The sequence below is a fragment of the Schistocerca gregaria genome, chromosome 4 (assembly GCF_023897955.1).
Source record: "Schistocerca gregaria isolate iqSchGreg1 chromosome 4, iqSchGreg1.2, whole genome shotgun sequence".
NCBI lineage: Eukaryota > Metazoa > Arthropoda > Insecta > Orthoptera > Acrididae > Schistocerca > Schistocerca gregaria.
In genome coordinates, this window is record NC_064923.1 from 758,301,719 (window position 1) to 758,325,749 (window position 24,031).

Sequence of the window (24,031 nt, forward strand, 5' to 3'; positions counted from 1 at the left end):
GGTCCCGAGTTCGAGTCTCGGTCCGACACACAGTTTTAATCTGCCACGAAGTTTAACATCAGAGCACACTCCACTGTAGAGTGAAAATTGCATTCCGGATTATTAACATATTTTGCCCACTCATTATCCTCTAACTAGAGAGTTTTTCTCATGTTACATGAAAAGGGACATAGCAGATGGTTTGCCACTTTTCAATAGGCGAGTTTATGAGGGATGAAATGTTTCCATTCTTGGATGTTTCATTTGAACAGGAGGCAGGAGGCCGGCTTGATAATTCAGTGTACAGGAAATGTATACAAACTGACCAGTACTTGAATGTCAATAGTTCTCACCAGCTAATATACACTACTGGCCATTAAAATTCCTACACCACGAAGATGACGTGCTAAAAACGCGAAACTTAACCGGCAGGAAGAAGATGCTGTGATATGCAAATGATTAGCTTTTCAGAGCATTCACACAAGACCGGCGCTGGTGGTGTCACCTACAATGTGCAGACATGAGGAAAGTTTCCAACCGATTTCTCATACACAAACAGCAGTTGACCGGTGTTGCCTGGTGAAACATTGTTGTAATGCCTCGTGTAAGGAGGGGAAATACGTCCCATCACGTTTCCGAGTTTGATAAAGGTCGGATTGTAGCCTATCGCGATTGCGATTTATCGTATCGCGACATTGCTGCTCGCGTTGGTCGAGATCCAATGACTGTTAGCAGAATATGGAATCGGTGGGTTATGGAGGGTAATACGGAACGCCGTGCTGGATCCCAACGGCCTCGTATCACTAGCAGTCGAGATGACAGGCATCTTATGCGCATGGCTGCAACGGATCGTGCAGCCACAACCATCTGCACGAACAGTCGACGACGTTTGCAGCAGCATGGACTATCAGCTCGGAGACCGTGGCTGCGGTTACCCTTGACGCTGCATCACAGACAGGTGCGCTTCTGATGGTCTACTCAACGACGAACCTGGGTGCAAGAATAAGAAAACGTCATTGTTTCCGATGAATACAGGTTCTGTTTACAGCATCATGATGGTCGCATCCCTGTTTCGCGACATCGCAGTGAACGCGCATTGGAAGCGTGTATTCGTCATCGCCTTACTGGGGTATCACCCGGCGTGATGGTATGGGTGCCATTGGTTACACGTCTCGGTCACCTCTTGTTCACATTGACGGCACTTTGAACAGTGGACGCTACATTTCAGATGTGTTACGACCCGTGGCTCTACCCTTCAATCGATCCCTGCGGAACCCTACATTGCAGCAGGATAATGCACGACCGCATGTTGCAGGTCCTGTACGGGCCTTTCTGGATACAGAAAATGTTCGACTGCTGCCCTGGCCAGCACATTCTCCAGATCTCTCACCAACTGAAAACGTCTGGTCAATGGTGGCCGAGCAACTGGCTCGTCACAATACGCCAGTCATTACTCTTGATGAACTGTGTTATTGTGTTGAAGCTGCATGGGCAGCTGTATATGTACACGCCATCCAAGCTCTGTTTGACTCAATGCCCAAGCGTATCAAGGCTGTTATTAGGGCCAGAGGTAATTGTTCTGGGTACTGATTTCTCAGGATGTATGCACCCAAATTGCGTGAAAACGTAATCGCATGTCAGTTCTAGTATAATATATTTGTCCAATGAATACCCGTTTATCATCTGCATTTTTTCTTGGTGTAGCAATTTTAACGGCCAGTAGTTTATTAATTCATATCGAGGAACCGCGATCAAATGGACGTTTATTTAACGTTATACCATGCGCGAATTAAAAAGTTATTGCAGTGACGTATGATACTTACCATTCTTTGTCACCACTGATTGGGTGACAGCGCTTAGGGTTGGATCTATGATAGTACCGTGAGAAACAAAACCCACATTTCATTTCTATGTGGACGTATTACATGATGGCAGTACGAAGGAGCGAGGTGTACTGCAGTCTTCACCTCTTTCCCTATATGTACAAGTATTCTGCATTCGCTTCAGAAAATTTAGGACTCGGCTATAGAGGTACGTATACCAAGGCAGTCACTACGGAGTCACGCATATTTATTATATCTTGAATATATCTCGCCACTCATATTGCCCAATCATTACCACTACTATTCTTATTATTTTTATTAATATTATTACCTTCTCCGAAAAAAATAAGACGTAGTGGTGCAAGAGCGTTTGATCGGAGACTAAACTAGAACACAGTACAAGCAGTCTGCCGTCTTTACCGGTTGCACTAATGCCGCCGTACGTAAAACTCCGATGCCTGCTCTCTCGAAAACGCTACAGAAGCTCGCCATACTACAACAGCATGTCATATCTACGTACGGTATGTACCACAAAGATGACCCAGGCTGGTAACTCGTAGGGCATACGCTTCCCTTCTACGATCACGTCAGAGGCTAGTTATACTCGCCAAAGACTTCACTTATTGTCAATAGTTCTGAACCATTAGTGAAACAAATAATTTCACAGCGTTTTCAGTCGTTCTAAAATACCCGCGCTTACATGTTGCCGGTTTCATAGTGAGACGGAATTGCGATAGTGTGTTCTCATTCCTTAAGCGACCAATCTCAAGACCACTGCGACCTGCAGAAATAATTAATAAATTTCCAGGTTACACGGTATATTTGAACATTTATTATTAGAAAACCATAAGCACCATATTCATTTTACGTCTCGACGAATTGGTTACTCCAGAAAGAGCACTCACTCCGATGGAAAAGCATGGAGCACGGGAACAACCGTGGCCTTTCGTTGAAATAAAGGAAAACATAAAACAGGATGTCTGTCACGGAGTAGAAAAAAAAATTTTTCATTGAAAATGCGTTAGTTTTTAACATCTCGTCGACGTCTACATCACGCGACTGCGCCGTTTCTCAGAGTACCAGAGGTCTTCGAGTTCTGACGTATCGGGATTCCTGTACCATCATGTCATCAGAGAGAAACACAGTGGTTTAATATCTACTACTATGTAGTATGGCAGACACAACGCTTTATTTTCGTAAACAGAGTTTAGCTCCTTATATGAGCTGTCTTCACAGAAGTGAGTGACACTAGGAAGACTTTCCATGCCCTGGTGACTCATGCTGTACGATACCGTGACCCAGTAGAAGAGGGGACAAGCTCCACACCGAGCACCGGTTGCTAGGCTGGGTCATGTTTGCAATGTAACCTGTGAGTTCTCGGCAGTACGCAAGTGCTCCGAGTCACTAGATGTTACTTCGCCCTCGGTTCTACTGTGTTGCAGTGTTAGCTGTTCTGCACACTCCGCCCGAGATCAGTGTCTCAAACTCGTCCGCCGGAGTGTCCGACGTAACGTCGGCAGTACTGCCCAGTGGCCTACTCGATTAGCACACCAACCGAGCTGGCCTCTATTGCCTGGCAGAAGCCGCAATAAAATTTTAGTAAATTTTACAACTCGCGTGCCGAACTTTTCGGTGCGCAGCAAAAGACAGAGTATGAGCGCGGATTGATAAGGGACGAGAAAGTATATCACTTGTGTTCTTTTCTATCAAGCAACGCCGGCATTTGCTCATGTGCATTAGAGAAACCACGAAAATTTTTAATCTGAATTTCGTGACAGGGTGTAACCTCCCTCTTAATAATCGGCCTATCCTGTTGCGATATAAAATATGACCGTGGATCGCATGTATACCTAATGGTTTTTTTTTTCTAATTGTATATCTTTCCCGAAGAAGTGATACCGATGAGTAGGAGGAAAGTGTACAACCGACCCTTCTGATGGAAAGTCTACTAAAATTAAAAGTAATTAAACCGAACAGGGCTATAATTTGGAAAATGAAAGTTATTTTGTTCATTCACTCACGGACAACACTGGACAGAAAAAGGATACCACTGATCATGAATCCAAAAGTTACACTAATGAACGAAAAGGAAATAATTAGGGTCGCCAGCTCACTAGAGCGATTTACATCCAAAATCCTGTACAAGATGGTGGGAAAAAACATTTATTATTAAACACTGACGTGACAACTGAAGGTTGTCACGTTTTTTGACACTAATTTTAAGTGAGTATATAATCATAAAGAAAACTGAAAAGTCACTCTTACGTTATGTTTGGCATTAAATTTTGAAAAAGGCAATCGAGTAATGATTTGAAAATATGCAATTAAACTGTATGTTAGTATTGAACTTCGTTACCTGAACAATGACTTCCACTGACCTCAGCATAACGTCATCAAAGAAATGTAGAAAAAAAGCAAGCACGTTTTACTTTCCCGTACTCATTATGCAAATTGGATTTCACATTATTGTCTGAACAACTGTGCCTTTTTTTACTGACTTGAACGGAATTAAATACTAGAATACGTACCCAACCAAACAGCCATGTGCTCCAAGCTATATGTAAAATAAATAAAACATCTGCACTCTTAATCTGTGCATTTGTTTAGATTTGGATTGTTTTCAATGATTGATTCTCAAACTTGAAAAATGAAATTGCTTTACTTTAGTTATATACTGAAGCCTCTGTTGTACAACAGTTTATTGAAAGTAGACTGAGGCTAAAATTATTAAAAGAGAATTTATTCATTAATAAACTTTCTGTAACTATTCAGTTTGTTTCTTATGAGACTCAGTTAGCAAATTAGGGGAAAAAAGAAAGAAGGATCCTGCTTGGTAATAATGTCTGGGGCAGTGAGGATACAACCGCCCTGAGTTTAACTGATTATTATTTAAATAAATCTTATCAATCAAATCACCTTCAGTTGTGCTGCTGGGTTAGCCGATAATACTTTTTACCAATGAACAGTCTTACTTCAGTGCTGTGCATCCGACGAAACTCGGAGCCGACGACGAAACTGTGTTGCTGGAACTGCTGCTGTTGTTGAAGACGGTAGCATCTTGTGGAGCCACAGCTAATTATAGGAACGGGCAATCGTAATTAATACAGCCTCTTCCGCCCGTACTCCTGCTCTAGACATGTGGCTGGCGCGCGTACATGATGCCGTCGAAAATGGTACTTTCTACTGCGAGAGCGTTAACACCACACTTCCGCACACTACAAGCGCTGGAACCCGTCTCCCCCTCTCTCCGCGCGCTCCGCGCAACAACTCCTACCCAAAGATTTTACAACGCACAAGCACTGCTATTATCGTTGCTAGTCGATAAATTCCTTTGGCTTTTTCCCAGAGCTTATAAGTTTCACAATAAATCACAGATAAAAACAATGAAACTTCAACAGACTTCTACCTAAATGTCCACATACAGTGAAGCAATGTCATTACTTATTAAAAGAAAGCATTTAAATTACAAATATTTAAATACAATTAAAAAAAATTATATATCGGTGTAACAAGGGATTTGAATCTTCGCTCCCTGGTGCCTTACCTCTATGCCGTCTCCCGGTGTCTGTCTTTTTTTATAACAACTGTTCTCAACTTCTTTATTTGTTCCTATATTAGTTATTTCAAATATAATTTGTCAGTGTAAATGTCAAATTATTCCAGTTTAACATTAATTAATTTTTACATGTTTGTCTAGGAAGATTCTTACACTGTTGCAAATAAATCATTAACAACAAATTTTTAGGAACAAGATACTGCTTAAACCTATGTTAGTATACTGTGAGCCAAAACATTAGGTTACTGCCCACTGTGGGACTGAACGCCACCTGATGGCATCACCAGCACGTGACACACTGGGAAAGTGATGAATGGAGAATCGTTTAGTGACGATATGGCCGGAGATGAGGAAATTACTGGTGCAAGAACTTTCAAAAAGGGCAGATGGTTGTGGCCCAGCACCTGGGGAAGCACATCTCGAAAATAGAGATGCTAGTCAGTTGTTGGCGTGCTGCTTCCATGAGGCGTTGGAGATCCACAGATCATCGCAGAACATGGAGGTTGGAGGCTTGTCCATTCTATAGAGCAGTGTAGTCGGCGGTCTGTGACACATTGGCGACAGAGCACAACGCTGGTGCAGGCGCCAGTGTTTCATAGATGACGATTGAGTGCACATTTTTGAACACAGAACCCCTCAGCACATGATGCCTGTGTGATCTCATGTTGACCCTAAGATCATCGAGATTGGACATGCATCAACACAAACACATGTTGCCTGCTCGGATGAATGACAACAGTCATTTCCAATCACGGTATGGGGGGGAGGGGGGTGTATTCACCAGGACTCCCACAGAACCTGTTGAGTAATCCACAGCAGCTGTGGACTACACGGACTTCACTGCGAATTACCTGCATCCCTTCACACTCGATGTCTCACGCGATGGCGATCGTATTTTCCAGCAGTTACATCTTCCAGCAGGATAACGACCCGTGTCACAAGGTGCACTACGGTCAAGTCACGTAGATGTTTTAGCCACCAAATTTGGCCGACGTGAACACTATGGGACATACAGGGTGGCGCACAAAATGTGTTACCATATTGTTTAAACTTTATTGTCAATACAATCTGATAGGAACATATACCACAATCAAGAGCCGTCCATGGAGATTTGTTCTAATTCAGCACATGCTCAATATGTCCACCATTTCGTTTCCTAACTCCCTTCAAACGAACACTGAAGTTAGTGACTACATTACGGCACATATCTTCCGTAATTTCACTGCAAGCTTGAAGAATAAGTCTTCTGAGCTCCATTAAATGACTTGGACGTTTCGGGAAAATTTTTTCCTTTAGGTACCCCCAGAGAAAAAAGTCACATGGATTGAGGTCTGGACTATTGGGGGGGGGGGGGGGGGGGTAATTTTGTACGTCATTGAAGCGACCTGGAAAGCTGAGGGAAATGATCCGCATGTCGAAATGCTCGTGTAAAAACTCCAACACAGTGTTTGTAGTATGTGCCCTTGCTCCATCTTGCATGAACCACTGAGTGTTGAAGGGCAATGTAGTAGTAAGAAGCTGTGGAATGAAGCTATTGCGAAGCATGATAAAATAACGCTCGCTGTTCACAATTTCTTCAAAGAAAAAGGGTCCAATAAGTCCGTGACTGGAAATTGCTGCCCACGCTGTAATCCTCGGAGCATAATGTTGTCGTTCATGAAGAACTTTTGGGTTTTCAGTGGCCCAGTTAACCACACCGTCTAAATGAAAATGCCCCTCGTCTGAAAACCAAACGCTGTTGAGAGTTTCTTTCCTATCCTCCACCCACTGAGCAAACAGTAGTCTATGCCGCTGGTGTTCTTCAGTGAGCTTCTGTGCACAGGTCATCTTGTATGGGTACATATGGAGGTCACTTTTAAGAATGAGTTGAACGGAGCGTCTGGATATTCCCAGTTGCACTGATGCCTCTCTGCACGATTTCCCGGGAATTCTCTGTACAGCAACACGTACCGCTTCAATATTCTCCGGCGAACAAAGAGGCTTATTAGGCCGAGGTCGCTTCGCTTCCAATAGCGTTCCTTCCTGTACAAATTTATTGTACAACCTGTGGATTGTCTTCTTGCAAGGGACCCATCGTGTGTTAAACTGTTGTCAAAAACGCCTCAGAGTCACAACAAGGCTTTTCGTTTCATGAGAAAGTAACACAATTGCCGTTCGTTGTTGTGTCATCAGTGTTCCATTGTCAGCCATTGCTGCTTACTACTCTCCTAGGGGCAGTATCGTGAATTACACGTCATTTCGTAACTCATTTGTTTTTCCAAGCTCTGCTGGTACTGCTGTAGAGATCCCAGCGGGATACCTAACGTGCGTCGTAAATTGTGAAAGAAACAACTGGCAACACATTTCGTGCGCCACCCTGTATCTGGAACGCCACCGAGAGCCAGCAGTTGGTCGGAACCACAGACTCCTACGTTACGAGAACTGCGTGCTCTGTACTCAATTACGGGGTGCCACATATCTGCGGAAGCTTAGTGACTTGTCGGGTACGAGCCACGCGGAATCGCTGCTGTATTTCGTTCCAGAGTTGGCGCAGTGTCCGTAATGTTTTGGCTCATGCGTGCTAGCCGGAGCATTGTCAGCAGAATGAGGAGAGGTCGCGTGTGTGCGCAGGGCCGCGAGCTGTCGGCGGGCGGCAGGCTGAGCATCGAGACGGCGGCCGGCGAGTCTCGGCTGACGCTGTCTCGCATCACGGCCGACGACAGCGGCAAGTACGTCGTGTGCGTGGCCAACGAGCTCGGCGAGGACCGCCACTACGCCTCGCTCGCCGTCGAAGGTAAGGGACCAGCTCGCCGCTTACATTTCCAGCCTCGAATTTGTTTCTTAAGCAGTCGGCACACGGACCGTGCATCCGAGCGCTGAGCGCGCCGAGTTTCTGACGTCATAGCGTGGAATAGCACGTTCGGGAGTCTTTACGAACGTGCAGAGCAGTATCTGGGATGTCAGATATTCTGAGCGTGCGTCTGAGCGTGGACCAATGAGATGGCACAACGCCACCTACGTCACACGCAGGCCGTCTCCCTCCAATACAGAGTTGTGAGGCGCCATATTGGCACATATGCTTCAACAAAAGCAAAACGAGGATAATGGAATGTAGTCAAATTAAATCGGGTGATGCTGAGGGAATTAGATTAGGAAGTGAGACACTTAAAGTAGTAAAGGAGTTTTGCTATTTGGGGAGCAAAATAACTGATGATGGTCGAAGTAGACAGGATATAAAATGTAGACTGGCAATGGCAAGGAAAGCGTTTCTGAAGAAGAGAAATTTGTTAACAACGAGTATTGATTTAAGTGTCAGGAAGTCATTTCTCAAAGTATTAGTATGGAGTGTAGCCATGTATGCAAGTGAAACATGGACGATAAATAGTTTAGACAAGAAGAGAATACAAGCTTTCGAAATGTGGTGCTACAGAAGAATACTGAAGATAAGGTGGGTAGATCACGTAACTAATGAGGAGGTATTGAATAGGATTGGGAAGAAGAGAAGTTTGTGGCACAACTTGACTAGAAGAAGGGATCGGTTGGTAGGACATGTTCTGAGGCATCAAGGGATCACCAATTTAGTACTGGAGGGCAGCATGGTGGGTAAAAATCGTAGAGGGAGACGAAGAGATGAATACACTTAGCAGATTCAGAAGGATGTAGGCTGCAGCAGGTACTGAGAGATGAAGAGGCTTGCACAGGATAGGGTAGCATGGAGAGCTGCATCAAACCAGTCTCAGGACTGAAGACCACAACAACAACAACAATATGTATATATGCCGTTTCTGAGCACCAGCAAATTGAGAATCACTGGAAAACCCGTTGTTAGTTGTCTTATTCGTTCCAATAAAATAATGAGAAAGATCACATTCGTGGCAAAAGAATTATTGTATCTTGCGCATTATGAGAGTATGCTATTTGAAGGCAGCGACGCACTCAAGATCCACCCAAAACGCAATGTTCTTGGTACAATTTTTATAGTTAAATTTCAATAGTAACGTAATTATCTACGATGAACGCTTTCAGCACGGGGTAACACAAAATGGCTGAGAGCACGACGTGTGTTGTTGGATTAGCGTAATGACTAGCGTCTCTATCCAGTAGTGAGTTTTTGTTGGGGCGGTGGTTCGGGTCGTAACACATCCACATTTCTTTCCTAACACTCGCGTTTTTATTAGGTTCTGATACTTTGTTAATAGTTTAATATAAGTATATGTTATAATATTTGATGTTATGTAAATATAAGCTCAGCTTCTTTCCAGGGGTGACTTTGTTCGATTAGCTTAATCTGCAGGACAGCTTGCGCTACTTGTAGAAAAATGTTTTGCTCCTTTTTCTTTTACGCTTCGTAATTCACATGTTGCAAAGATTCTGCTACTGGTTAGTAGACTGTACGCTAGTAAGACTGACCTTGGGGGTTTACTAAAATGTGGGAATGATGAAATAATGTTTATCTTACGCGGAGAAGTATTCCAAATTAGTAACGAACTGTTTCCAATGGAACTTTTATAAGGCTGTGTCCTTATTGATTAGACATGGTACTTTTCTTTTCGTGGACGATGGAGGAAATGTGCGTTTTAATAGAGCTAACGTGCTAATTTTACGCGCGCTCCTTGAGTAAACAGTGTGATTTGCGAACCAGAAACTTCCGCAACTGCCGCCGAAATGCGTTGCGATCGCGTTTACCACGTTGGGGCCCACGTACCGTATGCACAAGTCGCATCGTTCCTGAGCGTTCAGCAGCACGTTCAACTTGGCACGCTCAACGTTAACGTTCGACAGCACGGTCCGTGTGCCGACGGCTTTACCACCTGTTTCTTTCAGGTCCACATGCTTTTGCCACAAGCACACGTCTGTGAGTTACTTGCAAGGTTGAATATGGATTCAGGACATAAGGTATCTTCTCTGGCCGAAAATAACCATTTGACATGAGACATGCGTTTGTCTCGTCCTCAAAGACGCCTTCCCGTAGCGCAAAGTCTTTCTCGCTCTTCCATCGTGAAACATTTTACACGATATAATGCTCGGAGGAAGGAAACGCTTACAGGCAGAGCTGGATCAGTGCACTGCGCTGCTACGCTCACGTAATACACTGGTGTCCAAAATTAAAGCAACAAACGGAAATTTTGCGAGGTTGCGTTTATTTTGCCTCAAAAAAGTATAAACAGGTATAGTGAAGTAGAAACAATATAAACAATAAATAACGCAATCATCCGCAGCATGCGTGACGGTAGATAAAAATGCTCTTCGTTTTTTTTTTTTTTTTTTCCAACTTACACATTCCAGCAACTGGTTAATGTGCCCAGTTTGGGGTGCCTGTCGGGACGAATCCAATGATGTGTAACAGTAAGGTCTTTGAAGGTCAACGAAGGTCAAAAACGTGGCATGAACGTCCATTTACAGAAGGTGTTCGAAGTGATGACCATTGGTATCAGTGCAGTTCAAATGGTTCAAACGGCTCTGAGCACTATGGAACTTAACTTCTGAGGTCATCAGACCCCTATAACTTAGAAATACTTAAACCTGACTAACCTAAGGACATCACACACATACATGCCCGAGGCAGGAATCGAACCTGTGACCGTAGCGGCCACACGGTTCCAGACTAGCCCGTAGAACCTCTCGATCAGTGCAGTGCTTCAGTCTTCTTGTCATGGATTGAGTGTATTCCTGATCACTCAGGCACTGATCGAAGCGCACGCTCTGACAATCCTCTCTCGTATATCGTTCTAATAGTAAATATTCGCCGAATACGGCGTATCCATCTAACGTGCCATCAACATGTAAACACCATTCCACGGTTTCGCAATACAACACTAATAGGAACGGTAAGACTAGTATCGTCGAATCAAGCGAATGTGAACGATGTATTCCTTCGAAGATCAAGTCGATATGCTTCTCATCTACGGAGAATGCCAATGAAATTCAGTGAGAGATAGAGACATACGCTGAAAGATATCCTCAACGTACTCACCCGACAGATCGTACATTTCAATATGTGTATGATAAATTGACAACTGCAGCTTTAACACATTAGAAACACATCCGGCAAAGGAAAGTTACTAACAACGAAACGGAAATTGGTATTCTTGTCACTGTCGTTCGAGATCCTTGTGTTAGCTCCCGTCAGATTGCAGGAGAATCGGGCATGAACCAGAGTAGTGTTGTTCGTGCTCTGCATCGCCATAAATATAGGCCTTACCATATCAGTCTCCACCAAGAATTAACTGGTACGGATTGTATGTGTCGCATTGAATTCTGCCCATGGGCTCAACTTCAGATTCAGAGGCATGACACATTTATTAAATTGATTTTATTTACTGACGTGAGGATATATTCAGGAATCATGTAAATGTTAATTTTCAAAACATGCATTATTGGGCAACTGAAAATCCCTGTTGGCTGCGGTAAGTTGCACACCAAAAACCGTGGTCGGTGAATGTATGGTGTGAGATTCTGGAGAACAGAATTATAGGCCCCTATTTTATCGAAGGAAATCTTAATAGAAGTAAGTACACAACATTCCTGCAAGAAACATTAGCTCTGTTATTGGAAGAAATACCTTTAGGAACAAGGAACAGAATGTGGTATCAACACGGTCGGTGTCCGGCACATTTTTCGCTGATGGCTATAAATGAGTTGCAGATAAAATTCCCAAATCGTTCGCCATGCTTGACGCCTCTGGATTTTTTCTTGTGGGGATTCGTAAAAAGACATTGCTTATAAAGAAGTTCCAACTACACCTGAAGATGTGCGAGAGAGAACTGTCAGAGCACGTGCTTCGATAAGGCCGATGTGATAAGGAATACCACAAAGTCCATGATCAGAAGATTGCAGCACTGTATTCATACCAAAGCTCATCACTTCGAACACCTTCTGCAAATGGACGTTCGTGCCACCTTTTTGATCTTCGTTGACCTTCAAAGACCTTACTGTTATACATAATAGCCGCTATCAGAATATAAGTACCGAACTATAGCATCCCATTTATAAAAACAAAGTTGACCTTCATATTTCTGAAGCGACTCCACCTAGGAACAAAAGACCAACGTTGTCCCATGCAACCTTTGTCCCACACACTTCTCAGCTCCAATCACACTTTCGGAGTTATTCTAGATGGCAATATTTAGTGACTCACCATGTATACTGAAGTCACTTACGCCACTTTTCAGTCGCTAGGCACTGGGCGAGAGATTCACGATAAGTGCAAGCTAGCCAGGTGGCCAGAGTCGTAGAGTACTCTTTGTAAAATCCAACTGAGATTCTAAATCTTTCAGTTATTTCTCCACGCCAGGTATGCTTATTTCTATGTCGTCTATCCGACGGTCAGATGACAGCATGTTTGTACGGTTCTCCTGTGCGAACGCTTCCTTGAACGTGAAATTACATTAACTTGGTTACGGTCTTGTTTCGACATTTTATACGGTGTAATTTGTCTGATCTAGTTGTTCATAGTCGTTGCTATTGAGAACCAAGAATCCATCCGAAGTTTGAGGGAAATTCCGCAGCGTACTCAGTAATATGAAATTTTTTATATGAGATTCTTCATCGTGAAGGAAGCGTGAGCTGTGTACATAAAGTGATCCACCCGAACGACAAGACAGCGCCAGATGTCCGGAGGTCACGCTTGTTACCACGCAGATGCCCTGCCCGTATCTGTATTTGCTGACCCGATATACGTCGCATGAATGAGTCATTAGCGTTGTCAGCGCAGTGGGAAGTGAAAACGTAGCCTCTACGGTACACCAACTGTTCCCTCATTCTGTATTTCTCATTTTAATTCTAAACTGTACAATACGTACGAAGCTCACGACTTAAGAGCGAAGTGCACTCTTGTTGTTTCGCACAGAGAACGACATACTACTTGAAAGTTGCTCACATCCTCGCCCGTTCCAACTGTAACTCGTGCCTCACTTTCACCTTAGGGAGCAAAGCTGTTAGTAGGTAATTCCTCCAGTCTTTCACTTTCTCTGCCCCTCCTCGTCTCCTTTCTAGACATGTCTATAGCGTAACACATTATCTACAATTTCATATTACCGCAAAGACTCTCTGTTTCGATTCTACGTCTACCGTTCCAGCTTAAGGAAACAAAATTTTGCCCGTAGTACCCTGTACTAGGATGTGAATAAGTTCCGAAACTAGCAGATCTCGAATTATACCTTTTATTCGAAGCTGACTGGTACCTACAGCTTGAAATTATTATAATGAATTACCTGAGACCGTCTTCAAACCCCAGAAGTGGTGCAAACAACAGTACTAGCCTGGCTACGTGTTTGTCCAGGAGATTCTCAAAATACTGCAGGAACTTCATTTGTTCCTTTTGTCCCTTTTCTGCGTTTAGACCTTCCATGATAACATGGACACAACCCCTTCGGCGAATAGTCCGAATCCAGATATATGGGGATGGACTGTTGTCTACTGGTGACGAATGACAACGACGCGATTTTCATGCAGAAATTACTGCCAGCGACTATGCTTCTTGTATGCACAGTACATCAAAGAACCAGATAACACACCCACATAGACAAGCGCGCACGAGCTGACACGAACGAGACATGGATCTGAGGGCAGCGCGGATGTGTCGATGCGCAGAGCCAGCTTTGGGAAGTGACGAGACAACGGTGCGCGAAGACCGGCAGGCGGTCACCGGCAAGCACGTGACGCTGTCGAAGTGGATGTTCTGGCAGTCGGCGGTCGCCGTAGCTGGGTCACGACACCGCAGTCGTCTCCGGCTGTCTGCTTAAACGGCGTTGCCTTCGCACTAGCGCACTAGCACTTACTCAATACCTGCTCCGACAGCTGATCGTTCTCCGTGTTTTGCTGTCACTGTCGATAAATATCCGCGAACTGAATAACGCAACAGCCTATTTTGGGGTCGCTATGACGACATAACATAAGAAATGGCGATTAAGACAAAATTTTGTTACTAAGGACAACCACAACTACGTTCATCAATGACCATCGTATATAAGTTTACAATATATGGGCAGTTTTTTTCGGATAAGACTTATTATACTTCACGAACGCAGTACTGAGGTTTCTAGCTATTTTTTCAATATTTTTTCTATAAATTAAGATTTAGATTCAATACGGTGGTGCCCAAAGACATTGCACCTCTTCATGATACAATGTGGCAGTTCTGTAGTACAGACTCTGTAATATCTGTGTGCTCGAGCAAATAGCAGAGAAATTTGGAAAAAAATTCAGAGAGAAGAAATGAAAACTTCGAGGTTTTCTGACGATATTATGAACTGTCAGAGGCGACGAAGGACTCATAAGGAGAGCTGCATAGTATGGATAGTGTCTCGAATATGTTTTACAAGACAAATATCAACAAAAGTAAAACAAGGGTAATTGAATGTAGTCGAGGTAAACCAAGCAATGATGAATCAATATACATTAGGAAATTAGACACTAGAAGCAGTAGATGAGTTTTGCCGTTTGGGCACGAAGCAACAGACTGACAATAGCAGGAAAATCGTTTCTGAAAACGAGAAATTTGTTAATATCGAATGCAAATTTACATGTTAGCCAGTATTTTCTGAAGGTATTTCTCTGGAGTGAAGCCTGTACAGAAGCTAAACGTAGAGCTTAAACAGTTCAGACAAGTAGAGATTAAAGGCTTTTAAATCATGGTACTGCAGAATAATCCTGAAGGTAGATCGCATAACTAATTAGGAGGATCTGCATCAAACTGGAGAGGAGATACACGTGTAGTACCACTTGACTAAAAGAAGGTATCGGTTCCTAGGACACGTCGTGAGGCGTGAAAGAGTGGCCATTTTGGTAATGGAGGGAAGAGTGGGGATTAAGAGTTGCGGAGGGTAACCGAGACGTGACTAGAGCAGGTCGAGATGGAAGCAGTTAACGCTGAGACGAAGCCACTGGCGCAGGATAGGTTAAGGCGTACAGCTGCATGTAACCAGTCGCCGGACTGAAGGCCTCGTAAACAGTGATACCTGAGTCGTTAGTCCGACCACACTGCTGCTTAGCAGTAACTCTGCAATTCTGAAGGATACAAAGATAATTTCGGACGTTACTGTGTCAAAAGCGTCCGAAACTGCGGACAAACGTAGATATGTTTGTTTTTAATCGAAATTTGTGTACAGAAATAATCAACATTCTTTCTAGTACAGAAATGTATAATACAGGCATGAGAACTACCCTTATTGAAACGTATATGATGGTTATGAATGTACAGGGTGTTACAAAAAGGTATGGCCAAACTTTCAGGAAACATTCCTCACACACAAATAAAGGAAAGATGTTATGTGGACATGTGTCCGGAAACGCTTAATTTCCATGTTAGAGCTCATTTTAGTTTCGCCAGTATGGAGCACGTTATCATGATTTCATGCGGGATACTCTACCTGTGCTGCTAGAACATCTGCCTTTACAAGTACGAAACAACATGTGGTTCATGCACGATGGAGCTGCTGCACATTTCAGTCGAAGTGTTCGTACGCTTCTCAACAACAGGTTCGGTGAACGATGGATTGGTAGAGGTGGACCAATTAAATGGCGTCCACGCTCTCCTGACCTCAACCCTCTTGACTTTCATTTATGGGAGCATTTGAAAGCTCTTGTCTACGCAACCCCGCTACCAAATGTAAAGACTCTTCGTGCTCGTAATGTGGACGGCTGTGATACAACACGCCATTCTCCAGGGCTGCATCAGCGCATCAGGGATTCCGTGCGACGGAGGGTGGATGCATGTATCCTCGCTAACGGAGGACATTTTGAACATTTCCTGTAACAAAGTGTTTGAAGTCACGCTGCTAAGTTCTGTTGCTGTGTGTTTCCATTCCATGATTAATGTGATTTGAAGAGAAGTAATAAAAAGAGCTCTAACATGGAAAGTACGCGTTTCCTGACACATGTGCACATAACATATTTTCTTTCTTTGAGTGTGAGGAATGTTTCCTGGAAGTTTGGCCGTACCTTTTTGTAACACCCTGTAGACAAGGCGCTGACGCTATTACGGCCCTCACTTCCGCACCACAAGAAGCGACAGGTCCGTCACAGCTCGCGAGTCACTTCCTGTGCAAATGGGTGGCCCAGTTACACGCTGTGCCACATTACTGAGACTCGAAACGGCGAGGCGTCTCGTCGGTGCCGTTGCTGGATCTCGCGCGTCGTTAGGAAGCGTGCTGATGACGTCTCGAGAGCTCACTTATTTCATTTAGATTTCGTGAGAGAGCCCGAAAAAGAAATCCAGTCTGAATCGTTACTGTCTGCCAGCATACGCAAGAAGAGATCTAACTGGTAACGCACAGATCCCAGTATCACAAAACGGATTTCTTTATTCATATAACACAGAGAACAGTTTTCGAAGATTTGTTGTATTCATAAATAGAGCTTTACAGAAAAGATTAAACAGTAAAAACAGAAAATTTTCCAAAGAAAATTGCGCACTGGCTGCATGAATGATTTTTATTAAATCTGCGACCGGCTTCGCACCACTTATCGGTGGTGCATCCTCAGGCATTATACGCTGTTTATAACACGGTAACGTTGAACATTGCCCTGTAGGCACTCCCCACCATTCACGTCCAATATACCGTCATCTGGAGAAAGCGGCAGTTAATTTTTTTTTTAAGTTTTAAATGATGTGCGCGGCGATGACCGTGCAAGCTGAGAGGAGCCGCGCCGTAGCGGACACGACCTGCCTGACTGGCTGAAAGCCGGAAAGCACACCATTTTCAAATTTAAACTCCCGCCTTCACCAGATGACGGTATATTGGACGTGAATGGTGGGGTGTGGCTATAGGGCAATGTTCAACGTTACCGTGTTATAAACAGCGTATAATGCCTGAGGATGCACCGATAAGTGGAGCGGAACCGGTCGCAGATTCAATAAAAATCATTCATGCAGCCAGTGCGCAATTTTCTTTGGAAAAGTGTCGAAGTTCGGCTGCGGTTGTCCGCCCTACAAAACAACATGTTAAGGGCAGAAATACCCGCGCCGCAGTTCACTGACGAAGTACTCCCATTGAGATCTACGGTTAGCTGGTCGAATTCACAGTCCGTCTTCTGTACATCACACCAGTCAGTATAGACATGTTATCGCCTGCTCAAGTTCTACAAATCCATGCCTCTGTTGATGACTAGTGTAATTCGTCAAGCACAATCAGCGGACTTAGCCGAAAATTGTCCACAAACTGATTCATCTATAGTTATACGACTATCATTTCCTCATTTTATAATTATGTCCGTACAACGAAGCTTTCTCACAATGTAATCCTTTTTTAAAATAACTACTACACACTGATGAACGAAAACGTTATGCTCACTGCCAGCGATGGCACGTGACGCCGTAAGAGAAGTGTCAGAGCGGAGCAGAGACAAATGGGGAATCATTCTAGCGACTAGAAGAGGCGCAAATGCGGAAATCCGCCGATGTAAGCGACTTTGGCAACTGCGAGAATTCAGTGGCCTTGTGCCTGGGAGCGAGCACCTTGAAAACAGCGGAACTGGTCGGCCGTTGGCGTGTTGCTGTTGTGAGCATCTGTGGAAAGTTGTTGAACGCTGAGTAGGCGACGAGAAGTTGGACGTCCGTACCTCATCAGAGAACATAGGGATTGGAGGCTTGCCCCGCTCTCTACAGCGAGATAGGCGGCGTTCTGTGGCAGACCTGACGACAGCGCACAGTGCTGGCGCAGGCGCAAATGTTTTGGAGCACACTGATCAGGGCACAGTGTTGAACACGGTGTTCCGCAGCAGGTTACCCCTAAGTGTTCCCATTTTGACCCAACAACGTTGTCAGTCATGACTACAGTGGAGACGGGGTCGTCGAGATTGAATCGCGGAGCGATGGTATCACGTCGCCTGGTCGGATGAACCCCGTTTATTGTTAAACTAGGTCGATGGCCGTGTCCAGATACGCTGCCATCCAGGCGAACGGCTGCTTGAAGCATGCAGCGCGCCGCGGACGCAGGGGACATTCAGCTGGGTTTCCGTGGGGGCTGCGGTGATAATCGAAGGCACCGTGACAGTTGTCTAGTACTAAGGACCACCTGTAGCCCCTTATACTTGATGTCTTCCCCAACAGCGATGGCATCTTCCAGCAGGATGACTCTGCGTGTCACAAGGCCAGAATCGTGGTGGGATGGTCTGAGGAGCATGATAGTGGGCTCATGTTCATGTCTTGGCCATCACATCCGGCTTATCTGAATCAAGTCATTGATATTTAACAATACTGGTAAGCACACATTATGTTTTCGAGAGCAGTGTCTGTCACAATAAAAACAATGCGCGACCCACACAATACTCCAAACTAAATCGTATCATCTGATGATGAATCGCCAGGCGATTGGAAACCAGTCATGAATAAATAAAATTGAACAAAAAAAACCGCTATTGGTTGCAGTAATTCCTGAAACCTGTATTAAAGATGTTTTGTGATCCTCTGATCATAAGAAGAAAGTTAGAAAATTATACACTAGTATATTATCTTCCACCACTCTCTATCGCTAAAGAACTACACAGATAAAACTAGTCTATGCCACAACTAGAGGATGTCAGTGGGAATCCAGCAGTAATGCGACTAGTTACTACATCTGTTTAGCAAATATTTGCTGTAGTCATTTTTAATTCTGAAATTGTCCGAAATGGAATACTTTTCGAGTAGGACGTCAGACGTTTTGGTTGGTGGATGTAATATTATTCTGACGAGTTTGTGACCACTACAATCAGCCAAAATACAGTATACAAGAATATATCGGAATCTCGCCTCAGCAACTCCGCATACGACACACCAAAGCTACGAGTCAGAATTACAGACAACTGCGGTGTATTTTGAATTTCGAAAACTTTTATTCATTATCATTAGCCACAGGAACATAAAGTAAGGCTATGAGATGTACAATCGAACGAGACACTGTGCTGAACATATCCTAAGAAATACGGCACCGAATATTGCTCTCTAAAAAGAATGGTTCAAATGGTTCTGAGCACTATGGGACTTTACATCTGAGGTCATCAGTCCCCTATAACTTAGAACTCCTTAAACCTAACTAACCTAAGGACATCACACACATCCATGCCCGAGGCAGGATTCGAACCTGCGACCGTAGCTGCCCCGTAGTTCCGAACTGAAGCTCCTAGAACCACTCGGCCACCGCGGCCGGCTCTAAGAAGAATTTTCATGGTCGTCTGATGGGGTGATTATTGTTTGTGTTGTACGGAAAAATTGGAGACATGTTAGCAGTGCTTTTAGATTACTCATTGATCACGCGTTCAACAGCATAATCTGTTTAGAATTATTTCGATTTTTTTCCGGCACTTGGGGCTTTCGACGGGATACGTCGTGTTAAAGTGCGTCAGCTTGGCAACTACATCTTTGTATTTCCCTCGTCTCGCTCCGCATGTTGATGATAATCAAGAAAATGCGGTTTACTGACATCATGACTTGTTTCAGTGCCGTACGTAGGTAACTGAGATGGACCCCAAAATAAAGTTGTACTCATCTGCGGAAAGCGAGCCGCGTGACCGCATTCTGGTGCAGCCGCGGTCGGCTTGATTATCTTCCAGAGCCTGGCAACTGTTGCTACAGGAATAACTCCGGCCCGCGGCCAGGGTGTATTCGCGGAAGCGTGTCTTGCGTATGGTCACGTCAGCTGTCATAGCAAAAAATGTTCAGTACTTATTTCACAAGCTACACATTCAAAAAGTATTTTCGTCGACTGATGCCAAGACAGAAGGTAATTTCTAAATTATTACCCTTATTATGCACTGAAATATACGTTTCTGACGCGAGAAGTCTATCAAGGTACGAGTCCCCACATAAACATTCAGATACAAAACTTTATTTTTTCAGCGATTCCTTTCACCGTTTTCAAGCGATTCTCTACAACCATCATTCGCAATGGCGGATGATCGCTGTGGGTCAGTAAATGATGTTGTCCAGCTCTTGATTTAGCTGTGGTTCTTGCTTCGCCTGCCCGCCAACAGTCGACTTGGACAGCGTTAGAAGGGTTGAAATGTCGCTGGTGGGTGTGCTAGTCAGGTGACACCGAATGACCAGTCCACGTTCCAAGTCACTTGACTTGTCCTGCATCACCCACCCTGCTGTTACCGCTTCCCTGCTGGCACCAAGTGCTACCCGCCTCCTTCTATACCGGCAGCTCCACCTTTCGATACATCTAGTGTTCAATTCCTCCCCATTACTTAGGGCTCTCCGAATACTCTCCATCTGTTTAGTTCTCGCACTCTCGCTTGCTGTCTCTTACAGCGTGACATTAGCTTTCAGGTCTTTGTAATATGATAAGACGTGACAGTCACGTGCCATCTACACTGGACCAACTGTATTTGATGGGGCGCAGACCCAGTGTTCGATCCTAGGTGTGTGTGTGTGTGTGTGTGTGTGTGTGTGTGTGTGTGTGTGATGGGAGGGGAAGGGGCTGGAGGTTGACAGTTTATCTACGTCTGCATCCTCCAAGTACTACGACTGGTTGTGGTCCCTGCTGGTAACAAGTGGCAGATTCCTACGAGTTTAATAGTAACAATAATTCTTTACATCAGTCCTTAAAGCATCGCTTTAGTGCGTGGTTGTTGTGGTCTTCAGTCCTGAGACTGGTTTGATGCAGCTCTCCATGCTACTCTATCCTGTGCAAGCTTCTTCATCTCTCAGTACCTACTGCAACCTACATCCTTCTGAATCTGCTTAGTGTATTCATCTCTTGGTCTCCCTCTACGATTTTTACCATCCACGCTGCCCTCCAGTACTAAATTGGTGATCCCTTGATGCCTCATAATATGCCCTGCCAACCGATCCCTTCTCCTCGTCAAGTTGTGCCACAAGCTCCTCTTCTCCCCAATTCTGTTCAATACCTCCTCATTAGTTATGTGATCTACCCACCTAATCTTCAGCATTCTTCCGTAGCACCACATTTCGAAAGCTTCTATTCTCTTCTTGTCTAAACTATTTATCGTCCACGTTTCGCTTCCATACATGGCTATACTCCATACAAATACTTTAAGAAACGACTTTCTGACACTTAAAATTACACTCGATGTTAACAAATTTCTCTTCTTCAGAAACGCTTTCCTTGCCACTGCCACTGCCAATCTACATTTTATATCCTCTCTACTTTGACCATCATCAGTTATTTTGCTCCCCAAATAGCAAAACTCATTTACTGCTTTCGGCATCTCACTTCCTAATCTAATTCCTGCAGCATCACCGGATTTAATTCGACTACGTTCCATTATCCTCGTTTTGCTTCTGTTGATGCTCATGTTATACCCTCCTTTCAAGACACTGTCCATTCCGTTCAGCTGCTCTTCCACGTCCTTTGCTGTCACTCTCGTTCCCTGCTTCACTCGAAAATGGATTGACGGAAAAACGATTATCTGTATGCCTCCGTATGAGCCCCAATTTCTCTTACCTTATCTTCGGCCGGCCGTTGTGGCCGAGCGGTTCTAGGCGCTTCAGTCCGGAACCGCGCTTCTGCTATGGTCATAGGTTCGAATCCTGCCTCCGACATGGATGTGTGTGATGTCCTTAGGTTAGTTAGGTTTAAGTAGTTCTAAGTCTAGCGGATTTATGACCACAGATGTTAAGTTCCAAAGTGCTCAGAGCCATTTGAACAATTTTTAACCTTATCTATGTGGTCCTTCCGCGGTATGTGTGTTGGCGGCAGCAGAATCCTTCGGAAGTCAGCTTGAAATGCCCGTTCTCTAAATTTTCTCAATAGCGTTAGTCAAAAAGATGTGTGTGTTAAATGGAACTGCTAAGGTCATCAGTACCTAAGCTTACACACTACTTAACCTAAAGTACCCTAAGGACAAACACACACACCCATGCCCGAGGGAGGACTCGAACCTCCGCCGGGACCAGCCGCACAGTCCATGACTGCAGCGCATCAGACCCGTCGGCTAATTCCGCGCGGCTTAGTCGAAAAGAACGTCGCTCCCCTCTAGGGATTCCCATTTGACTCCCCGAAGCATCTCTGTAGCCTTTTTCAAGACTTATTTTCCCTGCTACTTTCTTCTACAAACGTCAGCTGAGAAATTGTTATACGTAAGAATTTAAACTTTTTTTTTTAATGTAAATGCCATGTGAGTATGGCCTCCCGTCTGGTAGACCGTTCGCCGGATGCAAGTGTTGCGATTTGACGCCACTTTGGCGACTTGCGCGCCGATGGAGATGAAATGATGATGATTAGGACAACGCAACACACAGTCCCTGAGCGGAGAAAATCTCCGACCCAGCCGGAAGTCGAAGCTTTTATTTATTTATTTTTAATCTCGTTTTGTTCGCTTTCGTTCCTTGCATCTGCTCGGGGCGGACGTCGGAAGACATCCGTTTAAATGATGATTAACTGACAACCTCAGCTGCCGACAGGTGTTGTTGATACATCTCGATGTGGATAGCTGAAAAGTGTGCCCCGACCGGGACTCGAACCCGGGATCTCCTGCTTACATGGCAGACGCTCTGTCCATCTGAGCCACCGAGGACACAGATGAATAGCGCGACTGCAGTGACTTATCCCTTGCACACTTCCCGTGAGACTCACATTCCCAACTGTCCACAATTCTACATATGTATTGCACCTTATAGACAATTGCCTACCCACTCATTACTCGCGCACGCTTTGGCGATACCCGTAAGAGTTTGGACAACCTGTGCGCATTCCCACAGACGAAGGTCAATGGCTGGGTATCCTTTTATTCAAGGGAAAAGCTGCACGGTCATCATCAGTAACTGTTCTTTCGAGAACAAGTTACTGTCTTCGTATATATAGTTAAAAGGCTACCCAGCCATTGCCCTTCGTCTGTGCGAATGCGCACAGGTTCCCCAAACTCGTACGGGAATCGCCAAAGCGTGCGCGAGTAATGAGTTGGTAGGCAATTGTCTATAAGGTACAATACATATGTAGAATTGTGGACAGTTGGGAATGTGAGTCTCACGGGAAGTGTGAAGTCGCGCTATTCATCTGTGTCCTGAGTGGCTCAGATGGATAGAGCGTCTACCATGTAAGCAGGAGATCCCGGGTTCGAGTCCCGGTCGCGGCACACATTTGCAGCTGTCCACATCGAGGTATATCAACAACACCTGTCGGCAGCTGAGGTTGTCAGTTAATCATCATTTATTCCAGGGAAAAGCTGCACGGTCATCAACAGTAACTGTTCTTTCGAGAACAAGTTACTGTCTTCGTATACATCCGTTCGTTGTGGATCGATTAACTCAGTTTTACTACAGAGCTCTGTTAACTCTCTGACCGAACACGCTGAGCTACAGCCTGGGCCCTTAGGATTGACATTCCGTCGCGCTGACCACTCAGCTACCGGAGGTGGACACCTTTCTTAGGGAAGTACTGTGAGTGCTTCCTGACCTCGCTTGCACCCGCGCCTCTCGTGGCCCTCCGTTCCCGGCCAGTGCGTCCGGCGGCGTGCGACACACAGTGTAACAAGAGGCGGCGGCGAGCGGAGCAGGCCGGCAGAGGCATCTGGCGGCGCGCCGCTCAACTCGCGGCCGTCCGTTTGTGGGCCGCTGGGAAGCCCGTTTACCGAGCCGGCCTCGAACTCATTCCCGCAGCATCCCCTGCCAGGCGGTCACCACTTCCGTGGAAAAACCGCGTGCCGTCTCGTGCGTAGAACGGCGCGACCAGCTGTGGTCGCCTATTTGGGGAAAGCCTGGACGCATCTCGCGTTTTCTCCGGATGCTCTCGCAGGAATATTCGTCTGTAGT

The 24,031-nt window shown here is 44.9% G+C and overlaps 1 protein-coding gene and 1 non-coding gene across 3 annotated transcripts in view; one reads left to right on the top strand and one right to left on the bottom strand.

The window, feature by feature from the left end:
- LOC126266718 (titin homolog) overlaps positions 1-24,031 on the top strand; it is a 1,013,152-nt gene that overhangs the window by 917,417 nt on the left and 71,704 nt on the right. For both annotated transcript variants that reach the window (XM_049971188.1, XM_049971189.1), the window contains exon 31: positions 7,969-8,131. In XM_049971188.1, the coding sequence (XP_049827145.1) occupies positions 7,969-8,131 (163 nt within the window). The remainder of the gene's footprint in view (positions 1-7,968; positions 8,132-24,031) is intronic.
- Trnat-ugu (transfer RNA threonine (anticodon UGU)) lies at positions 22,724-22,797 on the bottom strand. Its single transcript has one exon. It is a non-coding gene; the product is annotated as a tRNA-Thr (tRNA).